At 34.1% G+C, this 15,000-nt stretch overlaps 1 protein-coding gene across 3 annotated transcripts in view; it reads right to left on the bottom strand.

The window, feature by feature from the left end:
• Nucleotides 1-1,786: 1,786 nt before the first annotated feature.
• sprt (PDZ domain-containing protein sprite) overlaps nt 1,787-15,000 on the bottom strand; it is a 57,220-nt gene continuing 44,006 nt past the window's right edge. For all 3 annotated transcript variants that reach the window (XM_068358115.1, XM_068358116.1, XM_068358117.1), the window contains 8 exons: nt 12,354-12,496; nt 10,972-11,157; nt 9,536-9,892; nt 8,776-8,885; nt 7,673-7,796; nt 6,444-6,600; nt 5,233-5,493; nt 1,787-4,897 (listed from right to left, as the gene is read on the bottom strand). In XM_068358115.1, coding sequence (XP_068214216.1) covers nt 4,172-4,897; nt 5,233-5,493; nt 6,444-6,600; nt 7,673-7,796; nt 8,776-8,885; nt 9,536-9,892; nt 10,972-11,157; nt 12,354-12,496 — 2,064 coding nt within the window. In that variant the 3' untranslated portion in view covers nt 1,787-4,171. The remainder of the gene's footprint in view (nt 4,898-5,232; nt 5,494-6,443; nt 6,601-7,672; nt 7,797-8,775; nt 8,886-9,535; nt 9,893-10,971; nt 11,158-12,353; nt 12,497-15,000) is intronic.

Below are 15,000 nucleotides of genomic sequence, written 5' to 3'. Positions count from 1 at the left end.
ACCTTTAAAATCCTTTAAATCATTTAAATCCTTTAAAATCTTTTAAAATCCTTTTAGACCTTTAAAATCCTTTAAATCCTTTAAAATCTTTTAGAATCCTTTATACCTTTTAAAATCCTTAAAATCCTTTTAAAATCCTATACATCCTTTAAATCCTTTAAATTCTTTACAGCCCTTTAAATTCTTTAAAATTCTTTAAATCCTTTAAATTCTTTAAAATCCTTTAAATCCTTTTAAAATCCTTTAGATCCTTTACATCCTTTAAAATCCTTTTAAAATCCTTTAAATTCTTTAAAACCCTTCAAATCCTTTGAAATTCTTTAAATCCTTTAAAATCCTTTAAATTTTTAAAATCCTTTAAATCTTTTAAAATCCTTTAAATCCTTTAAAACTTTAAATCCTTGAAAATCCTTCAAATCCTTGAAAATCCTTTAAATCTTTAAAAATCCTTTTTAAGTCCTTCAAAATTCTTTAAATCCTTTAAATCCTTAAGGTCAGACAGTCCCACTTTTCAATATCTGTCCTACTCTTTTTAAAGTTCACAAAATGTCCCGTGTTTTTTTTTTTTTTTTCTTTTAACTTTTGTGAGTTTTGTCCCGATTTGTTCAAGTTTGTCCCACTTTTTTTATGCTATAAAAACAAAACTAATATTTTCTTTAATTTTGCCATTTCACCAACTGGTACCTGCTATCGTCTTCCCAGAGGTCAAAAAAGGTCACGCTCTTCAAAAAGTTCAATCATAACCTTTTATGGAGATACAGAGGTCAAAGCTCTCTCAAACTTTCAATCACAACCTTTTATGGAGATAAGCGATTAATCATAATTCCATTTTGACATCACAGCTCTATATATGCGAAAAGAAAACCCACTCCGTTTCAAAATTCATTTTATTATGTCACAATTGGAAAAGTTTTATATTTACATGATTTCTGGTAACATAAAAATCCTAACAATACGCTAAAATTAACACGTTTAAACAATACAATACATTTTGTACATTATATGCAACTCTGAATGTTGAGGATTGTATAATACTAAGGGCAAATGTTTACTTCAGTTGAGCAAATTATTAAGGGACGGATTCATCTTAACACTAGGTTAGGTTAGGTTCGGGATATTTGGTTTAGGTCGATAGTTCTCGCACAAAAGTTCATGAAATTCTTCTTTACTTTTGTAGTTTTCTTTTGTGGTAGACAATAAATAAAAAGCACAACCAAAGTACAGAGAAATTCCTCAACTTACAAACGTAATAGCTGCCAAGAAGCTGTCTATAAGTCAAATTTTGTTAAGTTTGGGCCTAGGCTAGGCTTCACTTAATAACAGGTTCCAAGAAGTTGTCTATAAGTCAAATTTTGTTAAGTTTGGGCCTAGGCTAGGCTTCACTTAATAACAGGTTCCAAGAAGCTGTCTATAAGTCAAATTTTGTTAAGTTTGGGCCTAGGCTAGGCTTCACTTAATAACAGGTTCCAAGAAGCTGTCTATAAGTCAAATTTTGTTAAGTTTGGGCCTAGGCTAGGCTTCACTTAATAACAGGTTCCAAGAAGCTGTTTATAAGTCAAATTTGGTTTAATCTTGTACTAGGTTAGGCTTCACTTAATAACAGGTTCCAAGAAGCTGTCTATAAGTCAAATTTTGTTAAGTTTGGGCCTAGGCTAGGCTTCACTTAATAACAGGTTCCAAGAAGCTGTCTATAAGTCAAATTTTGTTAAGTTTGGGCCTAGGCTAGGCTTCACTTAATAACAGGTTCCAAGAAGCTGTCTATAAGTCAAATTTTGTTAAGTTTGGGCCTAGGCTAGGCTTCACTTAATAACAGGTTCCAAGAAGCTGTTTATAAGTCAAATTTTGTTGAATTTTGTCCTAGGTTAGGCTTCACTTAATAATAAGTTTTAAGAAGATGTCTATAAGTCAAGTTCTGTCAAATTTTGGCCTAGGGTAGGCCTAACCTAACTCGGATGCCTACGATTTGCAACTGCGAAGGTCAACAAATAGTCCCGTTCCATATTGCAAATGTCGTCTTGCTTACTGCATTGAATTATATACTATTGATTTTTATTACAATATTTCATTATGAACTTTTGATACAATATTTGAGTTTTATAATTTCAGATGGATTTGTGTTTGCATATCCGAGTGTTTGTAAGTCGAAGGGTTGTAAGTCGAATGTCTGTGAGTCGAATGGTCGTAAGTTGAGGACCTTCTTGATATTACCATCAAGGATCTGATAATTACAGTTACGATTACAGTTACAATTACAGTTACAATTAGATGTCTTTACCTATACAGAAACTATATACATAAATGCAGTACAGTCACTTTGATATTTTAAACATTTTCTATCCTACCTATGCTGGCAAATAAGGCTAATCATTTCCCCCAAAATAATCAGTTGGTAAATACATCTTTGACAATAAACCATGGTCATCCACTGTCTTGGGTTATGAGTTCTCTTGCTTGAGGGTACACTCGGGCACACTATTCTATCTTATTTCTCTTCCTTTTGTTTTGTTAATGTTTTTGTAGTTTATATATGAAAGATCTATTTTAATGTTATCATTGTTCATGAACTTCTCTTCTAGTTTTTCCTTATTTCCTTTCCTCACTGGGCAATTTCCCCTGGTAGAGCCCTTGGGCTTATAGCATCCTGCTTTTCCAACTAGGGTTGTAGCTTAGCAAGTAATAGTTTTTTATAGTTTATATATGAAAGATCTATTTTATTGTTATCATTGTTCTTCAACTTCTCTTCTAGTTTTTCCTTATTTCCTTTCCTTACTGGGCTATTCTCCCTGGTAGAACCCTTGGGCTTATAGCATCCTGCTTTTCCAACTAGGATTGTATCTTAGCAAGTAATAATAATAATAAAAACGAGCTATATGCGATGTGAAATGTTGAATGCTTTCGAACGAACATGATAAAATGACTGCGGAGGTCCTGTAGAGAGTAGGGTTCCCCTGCTGTATAAAAGCCAATAATATCCCCAAAATAATCAATACTTCTAGGTGGTATCCCAACAGTAGCATATAGAACATCAAATATCACAAAAGATACATGACAAGGTAACTTGCAGTTTCTCAAAATACATATTCAATGGTGTAGTTCTTGACAATTATGTTCAGGTAAGTGGTAGAGCTTAAATTGTGCAGAGCAATATGATCAAATAGATTCTTCATGAGTGAATAGTATAGAATAATGATTTGGAATCACAAAAATACCAAAACAGAAACAATAAAAAAGCCAAGTTTATTGATGATATAGAGGAAAATCAGAGTAAGTTACAGAAGATCTAGCCCCTTCTGCACTGCTCTGTATACGTGAAGGCCTATGTGTTTAACTTTACAGTAAGAAAGAGAATCAAGATCTACGTTTATATAATTTTATTACCCTAACCAAGAAAAGCAATTTTTATACATTGGGAGGGGTTGAAGGAAAATATATCACGTCGACAGGGACATTGCTTCTGCTTCTTACTCTAAGGTAAAACACATACAAGTATACGTAGTAGCGCTGAAGGGACTAGCCAAACTCATGGCTTTTTGAATATTCTAAAAGCTCTATTTATATATTCTTATTTCTGTAACTAAATCCCATTACGGTAAAATTAAATGCACAACTTAACTCTACTAACTACTTCCAATCAAACTGAGATCTGCAATTGACAATATTTACATTTCTGTACTGGGGAAGAATATATGGGGTCCAGACTCAAAAAACTAGTGACATCTCATATCTACACTAAACTTTAGAATTTAGTTTGAATGAGCTCACAATAGCCACATAGGACATCATAAAATGATGATAATGATATAGATAACGATAACACTTTTCTGTCCCAATCTGTTGACATGTTTACTCCGTAACGCGTAATCTTAAGGGTGACTAAAGTAGTTTGGAATGTATCGTTGCTGCCATTACAGGAATGCTATCCCCTGGAATGATGTATTTATCACCAGACGTAAAACACCACCTCACTTGCCATTATCCTGTTAAGTCACGTTGGTAATGGATAGGCCTAAGCTCGAATATTATCACTTCACTGGTTATAAACACAATTAATGCTAATTTTTTTTCTAAATTGGGGTTTGGGTTTTGGCAAACGTTTGAATTTGTTATTCTGCATTTTGAATAATACACGATTGGTGTTTCCAGATGCTTCGTAGACTCTTTTGGAAGCCATCTAACACCACTGCTCGTGACCGCATGGACTTTTGGCGGGAACGCTGAGAGTTGAGTTTCTTGAGGCCACTGGTGTTGATGGAGCCTGAAGGTGATAGTGACCGTGACTATGACGATGATAGTCTGATTGATGGTGTTGGTGGGAGTATGACGAATAATGAGATGTATTACTAGAACTACTGTATATCTCAGCCCGGAAAATGTCATTTTCTTGCCCGTCTATGCGATCTGATTCTAGATGGTAGGAACTGTCTGGAGAATGCGACCTGTAATTCCCTCTCCTTGGTGTTACTTCTTGGATTGTCGTTGAAGCAGCACCTTGAGGACTAGGTCTCCGGCTGAGGTGTTCACCAGTCACAGGGCTGTTGCTGTTAACAACCATCCGGACACTTCCATCCCCATTGGAGAGTCGATCATAGCTCCTGTCTCTCGACGCGTAATGCGAGCGTTCTTGCAGCCGATCGAATGAGTGCTCGCGACTACGATAACCCAGGCGATCTTGGTCGTAAGTCATGTGAGGGACGTAATCATTCTCCTCCTGAGAAGCTAGGTCATTGTCGTGCAAGTTCCAAGCATGCGCACCGTTGCTTCTCACTGCGGATGCGTTGGATGACCTGGAATTGGTAGGCAGTTCCTCCATACTTTGCATGCTTGTTGTTCTCTGTAAGCTCAGACGTTCAGGCTTCTTTGGAGGAACTGGCTTGGTTCTGGAAGGAGGCCTTGAGTCCTGGAAAAAGAGAATATGTATAACAATGAGGGTTCAAAAAGGGAAAGGAAAGCATTGCCTAAGCAGTTAATCTACAGTATGCAACAGTGAACAGCAATATTTGACTGCAATTGTGATATCTAGGATTTGATATCTGTTTCTGAGTGAGACAAGGTACATTTGAAGAAAAGGACTTATAAACTGACCCTTCATTTCACCAATACTGTATAAATAAAGCTAGCCATCATTCATAGGTCCCGGTGTACAGATATGCAAACTTTAACACTTAGCTTGTACTGGACTGAACGGGCTAAGAAAGAGCATTTGGGATTGATAATCTAACATGCTAACCCTACCTCATTCTTCGACTCAGGTCGAGGAGAAAGCATCCTTCTTCTTTGGTCAGCTGCTGAGGTAGGCCTGGAGCTGGCATGCCCCAGGGTGTGGTGCTGTCTGCCCAGAGGTACATCTGAGGGTGAGGAACTCGGGGAGGAGGACATGGAAGAATCTGGGGATCGTATCCTAGGTAAAGTAGGATATTGTTGCGCCCTTTCCATGCCACTGTTGTTGACATCTGGGCTAGCAACTGCTAGCTTCTGGTCGCCTTTCTGGAAAACCTGGAAGAGGTGAATGAGCAATTGTAGCTTTGATTCATGGTTCCAGCGCTCATTATTATTATTACTATGATGATGATGATGATGATGATGATGATGATGATTATTATTATCATTATTATTATTATTATTATTATTACTTGCTAAGCTACAACCCTAGTTGGAAAAGCAGGATGCTATAAATCCGAGGGCTCCAACAAGGAAAATGGCCCAGTGAGGAAAGGAAATAAGGAACCTACAAGTGAATCAATTAACAATGAAAATAAAATATATTAAGAACAGTAACAACATTAAGATAAATCTTTCTTATATAAACCATAAAAACTTTGGAATAACAAGAGGAAGAGAAATAAGATAGAATAGTGTGCCTGAGTGTACCCTCAAGCAAGAGAACTCTAAACCAAGACAGTGAAAGACATTGACTAGACTTTATGATATCTTCAATCGGACTGTCTACAGTTTCTTGATTTTCCTTGTATATTTAAGATAATTGTAGGACATGATGGACAGTTATAAAAACATATCTTACACAGTAAGGTTAAAATTACGTTATATATATTTTACTTTATTATATAATAGATGATCTTGTGTATGATATTAACCCTTTAGATAGGAGATTTTTAACAACAAACTTCTTTCTCTACATGGGTCATGGGTTAGAGTTCTCTGCCTTGAGGGTATACTTGGGCACACTATTCTATCCTATTTCTCCTCCTCTTCTTTTGTTAAAGTTTTTATAGTTTAAATAGGAGATATTTATTTCAATCTCGTTGCTCTTCTTAAAATATTTTATTTTTCTTTTTACTTTCCTCACTGGGCTATTTCCACTGTTGGAGCCCCTGGGCTTATAGCATCCTGCTTTTCCAACTAGGGTTGTAGCTTAGTAAGTAATAATAATAATAATAATAATAATAATAATGAAAGCCACTTTTATTTCTATTTGAAAGCCTTACCTGAATAACAGTAGCTCCTGGATGGGAGGTCGTCACAATGGCTTCCCCTTCGGAGTGCCCAAGGGTGGATTCTCGCATCTTCTGAAGGGAGGTCTGCAACTCTGAAACTTGTTCCTCCAGGTAACTGATTCGATGATTGAGACGAGTGTTGTCACTCCTGACGAGGAAAGGAAAATTTGGAGTTTGATAAATGAAGAGTAGGAATCATATTGACTTAAATCTTGAAAGCAAATAAGGATAATCAAAGGGTTTTTAGGTTTAAAGGCTGCTCATGAATGGCAGAGGAGCTGAGATAAACAATGTGATGAAAATTAGGGTTGTGGTGGCCCATGTGGTAACCTCCCTGACTAGTGAACGCCAGACTGGGGTTCGAACCCTATTAAACTCGTTAGTTCCTTTGGTCGCTGTAACCTCACCATCCTTGTGAACTAAGGATGGGGGGTTTGGGGGAGCCTATAGGTCTATCTGTTGAGTCATCAGCAGCCATTGCCTAGCCCTCCTTGGTCCCAGCTTGGGTGGAGAGGGGTCATGGGCGCTGATCATATGGTATATATGGTCAGTCTCTAGGGCATTGTCCTGCTTGGTAGGGCAATGTCACTGTCCCTTGCCTCTGCCATTCAAGAGCGGCCTTTAAACCTTTAAACGTTTGTTATCATTGTTATCATTGCAAACAGTTGTTATCGTTATCATTGCAAACGTTTGTTATCATTGTTATCATTGCAAACGTTTGTTATCATTGTTATCATTGCAAACGTTTGTTATCGTTATCATTGCAAACGTTTGTTATCATTGTAATTATTGCAAACGTTTGTTATCATTGTTATCATTGCATACGTTTGTTACCATTGTTATCATTGCAAACGTTTGTTATCATTGTAATTAGTGCAAACGTTTGTTATCATTGTAATTAGTGCAAACGTTTGTTATCATTGTAATTAGTGCAAACGTTTGTTATCATTGTAATTAGTGCAAACGTTTGTTATCATTGCAATTAGTGCAAACGTTTGTTATCATTGTAATTATTGCAAACGTTTGTTATCATTGTAATTAGTGCAAACGTTTGTTATCATTGCAATTATTGCAAACGTTTGTTATCATTGTAATTAGTGCAAACGTTTGTTATCATTGTAAACGTTTGTTATCATTGTAATTATTACAAATGTTTGTTATCATTGTTATCATTGCAAACGTTTGTTATCATTATTATCATTGCAATGTATTTCACTTACTTCATTATTTCCTTCTCCTTCAGCGCCTTATCCAGCCGGCTGACCAAATCTTTGACCTCCCGTGACCTGTCCTCTAGCTGCTTCTCAACTCTTCCGTCTGACCTTCTGCCGCACGTTCCAGTGCCTGGTGGGAGAGGGGATTAAGAGATGGGATTAAGTATTGTTAGATATTGCTGATTATGGTAAACTGTGGTAAACAGTAACTCAGTAAGCGAGTTCAAGAATAAGTTAGACAAGATCATAAGAACTCTCTAAAGGTTTAAGCCAAATTGCTCTACCCAAGAGCAAATGGAGTCTCCCCTGATGGACTAAAAAGTCTTTGAGACATTCAAAATCCTTGTAACACACTCTCTCTCTCTCTCTCTCTCTCTCTCTCTCTCTCTCTCTCTCTCTCTCTCTCTCTCCAAGAGCATGTGGAGTCTCCCCGAATTAACTAAAAAGTCTTTGAAACATCCAAAATCCTTGTGACACTCTCTCTCTCTCTCTCTCTCTCTCTCTCTCTCTCTCTCTCTCTCTCTCTCTCTCTCTCTCTCTCTCTCTCTCTCTCTCCAAGAGCATGTGGAGTTTCCCAGGATGGACTAAAAAGTCTTAGAGACATCCAAAATCCCTGTAACTCTCTCTCTCTCTCTCTCTCTCTCTCTCTCTCTCTCTCTCTCTCTCTCTCTCTCTCTCTCTCTCTCTCTCTCTCTCTCTCTCTCTCTACCGTAATTTATATAAATAACCACAAAAATACCAATGCAAACATTTAAAGAAATATATATAAACAATTTTAATGTTAAAATTTAAAAAGAATATAAAAAACAATTTTTTATATAAAAAAAAAAGTTATTAAAAGACGATTAAATATACATCTTTAAAGAAATTAATGCTATGATATAGACTTTAATCCAACCACATATTTTATCAAATAGATCTTTTTTTTAAAAAATTCATGATATAGATTATATTCCAACAACACTTTTTTTTATATTTTTAAGCGCCAGATTTCAATAAGTAATAGGAAAAAAAGTTTAATATTTTCTCTTAAAAAGAGACATATAAGTTGGATCCTTTCTCTTAAAAAGAGACACATAAGTCACTGAAAACCTCTCCCAGTTGCTCACCAACAGTCGGTCTTGCAATGACTAAATTCAGGTGATTCGAAGCCCCCATGAGACGCGTCACCATCTCCAACCCAGCTCCGACGACGTTGGATCCGTTCACCTCCAGAAGCCTGCAAAGATTTGCAAGAGTTGAGGACGTTTATGAATCCCTTTGTTTATATGTTTGTACAACCTCCAAATGGTTATCGGTAGTATGTTGTAAGTAAAAGTTGATTGTAAATTCAGTTGTAAATCGTGCGTTAACTATAAAAACACTCTGAGAATGCAGACCTCCAGAAGCCTGCAAAGATTTTCAAGAGTTGAGGATGTTTATGAATCCCTTGGTTTATATGTTTGTACAACCTCCAAATGGTTATTGGTAGTATGTTGTAAGTAAAAGCTGATTGTAAATTCAGTTGTAAATTGTGTGTTAACTAGAAAGGCACTCTCATAGTGCAGACTTCCAGACGCCTGCAAAAATATTCCAGTATTGAGGACGTTTATGAATCCCTTGGTTTATATGTTTAGTAGGTTGTAAGTAAAATCTAATTGTAAATTCAGTTGTAAATCGTGCGTTAACTAGAAAAACACTCTGAGAATGCAGACCTCCAGAAGCCTGCAAAGATTTTCAAGAATTGAGGACGGTCAAAAATTGTGGACTAACAATATTCGGTTGAAATTTGTGGATTAATATTATCCAGTTAAAATTTGTGGATTAACATTATTTAGTTAACATTTATGGATTAATATGATCCAGTTAATAATTTAGGATCCTCCTCACCTGTCTCCCTTTTTGAGCTTCGTATCCTCAACAGCCCAGTCGATAATACATCCCATTGGAGGACGAGGTATGACGTGAAATGGCGGGTTACCAGGAGTGTGGGGTAAGCTGAGCGTCACTAGATTAGCTCCTCCTAGGGCGGCCCCTCCTCCCGCTGACGACATGAGGGCGTGTAAGGTCACTTTGGAGCCCTGTCCTCCATTTGACGAGGTAGAAGAAGAAGAGGTAGTCGAGGAGGTGTTCTCCTGAAGGCGAGTTCCCAGAACATTCGATTCTTCCTTCAGGTTTAAGATGTTCAATTCTTCCCTCTCCAGTTCGTATTCAAGTTCCGCTGCTCGAATTCTCACGTCGATGTTACTGTTAAAGATTAAAGGTTTCATGAGAATAGATGTTCACCAGAATGTCAGCTGGGCAAGCCCAGCCCCCGACTGTAGTGCCCAACCACAGCAGTATCCTCCCCAGTAAACAGCTTAAACTCACGGTTCCGGGCGGGGATCGATTTGACGCCTTGCGATTGCTAGGAAAACACGTTACCACTATACTAGCCCGGAGGCTAGTGAATAAAGCATATTATGACAGCTAAAAGGCCTATTTAAAAAGTTTTTTCAATAATCAAAATATACTATAGTATTGAAGCATAATGCATGTTGTTCACCAATAAAACATAGTAAAAATAATTTTATTTTTGCTAGATGACATTAAATCTTCTCACAGAGTAAGTGGCCACAGATGGGAGATATTCTATTGAAATTCAAATCACACAATGGGTAAAGGTTCTAGGGTGTTAACATGAGAGATTGCCTTGTAGGAATAAAAGTAGCTACTTCATGTCCCAAACAAGACCTACACCCACAGAATCCTCTTTTTGTATGTTGAAATCCAAAAGAAGATGAGCCCACCAACCTCCCACACTCAAACAGGACCAATTCTTTGACCATAATTGGACAATGGCCGTGTTGAAAAGGCACCAGTTCATGCTACCAAGTCCACAGAGTTTTCAATCCTACCATTGCCTATATAACACAGAGTTGTTTGTATAACTTAAAAAAGACACGTTTAAGGCAATTACAACTTACACACTCAAGCAACACAAACAATTGTTTGAGCCTGACTATGACTGCTTCTGGACAAAGGCTGTTCTGAAAAGGCACCAGCTCATGTTACCAAATCCACAGAGTTTTCAATCCTACCATTGCATTGGTAACTCATATCTGTCAGTATAACTTAAAAAAGAAACTTTTAAGGCAATTATAACTTACACACTCAAGCAACACAAACAATTGTTTGAGCCTAACTATGACTGTTTCTGGACAAAGGCTGTTCTGAAAAAGGCACCAGCTCATGCTACCAAGTCCACAGAGTTTTCTATCCTACCATATTAACTCAGATTCGTTAATATATCTTAAAAAACGTTTAAGTCAAGTACTAAAACTTACTCTGTGATATCAATCTTATCCAGTGCCAACTTCAAGTTCTTAATGGCCACCTTCTTGGCATCCATCTCCCCCTGAACCTTGTTTAGCCTCTCCTGGATTGTCTTCTTCTCAGCCTCTGTCAGGATTCCACCTCCTTCCCCGGCTCCCCCAACAGTGCCTCCGAGGTTGGTGATTTGAGTCTTCAACCTGAGGAATAGTTGAGAATTTAATCCAGTTAGACATTAATATATGATACGAACATTTAGAAACTTGAAAAAATAGTTACGAATTGTGTTTAGGTTTTTAAATCTAAATATTAACGGAAAAAATATGCTTAACAGGCTAAGAATGGCCCTGTACCACACGCGTATCACACGCTCGTACTCTGTAACATTATTTCTGTTATTTTGTATATTGTCGTTATCGCTCTCCCCCTCGCACTGATAACTTGTTTCTGCCTGTATGTGCTTGTATCAATCTATTGGAGTTTTTGTGACCTATCACTGAAACCGTTGATATAAAAGCTCGCTGTCTGATGAAATAAAGTCAGTTGTAACTATGCCGTCATTCCGGGGTCACCTTTGTCCGTGTGGTTACTGAGAGACGGCGTAATTCCAACTAACTTTATTTCAACAGACGGCAAGCTTTTATAACAAGAGTCTCAGTGAAAGAAGGTCACAAAAACTCAAACAGATTCATACAAACACAAAAGGCAGAAAAAAGTTATCAGTTTGAGGGGAGAGCGATAAACCTTATATTTGAAAATTCTAAATTTTCAAATTAAAAAGAATCCTCGAAGAATCAAAACTTATGAATTGAACAAGATTTTACTTTTGTATTGATTTAGATCATCTTAGATTGAAAGTCTCTTCATTTAAAAGTTAGATAAATTTGAAAGATTCAAAACTTAGAATAGCAAGGCTCCAACAGGGAACAACAGCCCAATGAGGAAAGGAAACAAGGAAGTAAATAAACAAGAGAAAAATAAACAACAAAATAGAAACTTAGAAAAGCAAGTGGCTAGAAGCCCAAGGGCTCCAACAAGGAACAACAGCCCAATGAGGAAAGGAAACAATGAAGTAAATAAAAAACAAGAGAAGAACTAACAGTGAAAATAGAATATTTCAAGAACAGTAACAACATCAAATTAGATCCTACATATATATATATATATATATATATATATATATATATATATATATATATATATATATATATATATATGTGTGTGTGTGTGTGTGTGTGTGTATATATATAAATATATATATATATATATATATATATATATATATATATATATATATATATATATATATATATATATATATACATATATATATATATATACAGTATATACACTATAGGAGATAAGAACATCATGCCCTAGTGGACACCCGACTTACGACTGGATAGTATTGTCCTTATCCCTAAGGGCCTGATGAAGCCCATCCAGCTCCCTGACGAGGTCCCTAGCCGCCCTGGGCAGAGTCTCCAGCAGGGCCTCTCGACGCCTCTTCCAGCCAAGGGACACCTCGATGCTCGCCATCTGCAAGGAAGGATTATTATTATTATTATCATTATTATTATTGTTATTATTGTAACAAATTAGACATATTTCAGGATACTGTTATTATTATTATTATCATTATTATTGTTGTTGTTGTTGTTGTTGTATTTATTATTATTATTATTATTATTATTATTATCATTATTATTATTATTATTATTATTATTATTATTATTATTATTAATATTATTATTATCATTATCATTATAACAAATTAGACATATTTCAGAATACTGTTATTATCAATATAATTATTATTACAAATTAAACAATTTTCGGAATATTACAATCATCATCATAATTATTATTATTATTATTATTATTATTATTATTATTATTATTATTATTATTATTATTACAAAGTAGACAAATTTCTAAATTATTATTATTATTGTTATTATTATTATTTTTATTATTGTTATTATTATTATTGTTATTATTATCATTACAAATTACATAAATAATAATAATAATAATAATAATAATAATAATAATAATAATAATAATAATAATAATAATAATAATAAATTCCACTTATCAACCATAAAAGAACAGTACATGTTCCTTCATTGAAATTAAGTACTCCCACGATCTCATTAAATCAGATACCGTTTATGAATAATTATAATATGTACTGATTGGAAATAATAAACCAAGGTTTCTTAGCGGTTAGGACCGCAATAAAGATAATATTATTCAACTCATTAAATTTCATAGTAATTATGAATTAGGCCTAAAATATTTTTCGTGGAAGGTATATATATGTAGGAGTATATATTTATCTATTTATATATTGTACGCACATATATATCTATAAATATGTGTCTGTATATGTGTGTAGTATAGTATATATATATATATATATATATATATATATATATATATATATATATATATATATATATATGTATATATATATATGTATATATAAATATATAGATATAAATATATATATATATATATATATATATATATATATATATATATATATATATATATTCATATATATATATATATATATGTATACACGTATGGAAGTATGTGTATATATACATATATATATATATATACATACATATATGTGTGTGTGTAACTATGTATGGGATTGTGTATGTACAGTATATATATATATATATATATATATATATATATATATATATATATATATATATATATATATATATATATATATATATATATACAAATATATATGCATATATATACATTTATATATGCAAATATATATACATATATATATGTATATATACATATATATATGTATATATATATGTATATATATATATATATATATATATATATATATATATATATATATATATATATATATATATAACAAAACATATGCAGAAGAATGGCAAGGAACTTATAATGTATCCTGAAGTCCAGGGAAGAATCAAGTATGTGGTGTAAAGAATAGCCATATAGAGATGGTTTGTTCATGCGGTGAGAATGGAGCACGACGGCTCGGCGCGTAGAGTATAAATTCGAAACCGAGAAGCACGAAACCCCATACAGAGCTGACGATAAGAAGCAGGATATGACTGAAGACTTAGAACTGTCACTCAGTTACCAGGAAAGAGATTTATCTTCAGTAACTAGGCCACTGGTGCAAACTTCTAAGGCTTAAGGCAAAATTCTTGTTGAAGTCTTAGAATCACAGAGTGGATTATAGACTTAGGTAATTGGGTAGGAAGAAGTAAGAGGAAGCTAAGGCTGGCTTTGTAGGGTATAGTGTGTGGACCCTGACTGGGTGGGAAGTAATAATAATAATAATAATAATAATAATAATAATAATAATAATAATAATAATAATAATAATAATAATTATTATTATTATTATTATTTTTATTATTATTATTATTATTATTATTATTATTATTATTATTATTATTTTTATTATTATTATCATTTATGCTTTTTGAGGAAACATGCTTATCGACATCATCATAATTTTCAGTTTTATCATTAATTCATATAAATTTTAGTTTTTTATTTTGTCAACTGATATTAACTACTAGTTTTCTAGTTGACTGAATTATGGAAATGCTTATTTTTATTATATAATTTTAATTTTTGTAAAAAAAAAAAAATGTATTTTTGCATTTACTTGAAACAGAAACTATTAAGGCCTCTATTCTAAAACTACTATGAGAGTCGGATAGAAGGGTGGGGACGATATAGTAAGGGATTCTGATTGTATTATAACACAGAGGACCCATCAGTAGCTCTTTAAACCCCCTAGACAAACATCATCATTCTCCCAAAATCACATCTAATATCAAATCAGTATTGATATTAATATCTTACCTTAAACAAGATTGTCCATATAGTAATCATTCAACCAATTGAGTTCAAATTTTTGAATTTTAGAAGTTTTCACAAACACAAAATAAATATATATTTGCTTGTAATTTTCAAGTCACTTCATATTTAACTGTTAAAAACATACGTATGACTTCATA

The sequence above is a fragment of the Palaemon carinicauda genome, chromosome 34 (genome assembly GCF_036898095.1).
Source record: "Palaemon carinicauda isolate YSFRI2023 chromosome 34, ASM3689809v2, whole genome shotgun sequence".
NCBI classification, from domain to species: domain Eukaryota; kingdom Metazoa; phylum Arthropoda; class Malacostraca; order Decapoda; family Palaemonidae; genus Palaemon; species Palaemon carinicauda.
The sequence above is the reverse complement of the archived record's forward strand: the minus strand, read 5'-3'. Positions and strand labels throughout refer to the sequence as shown.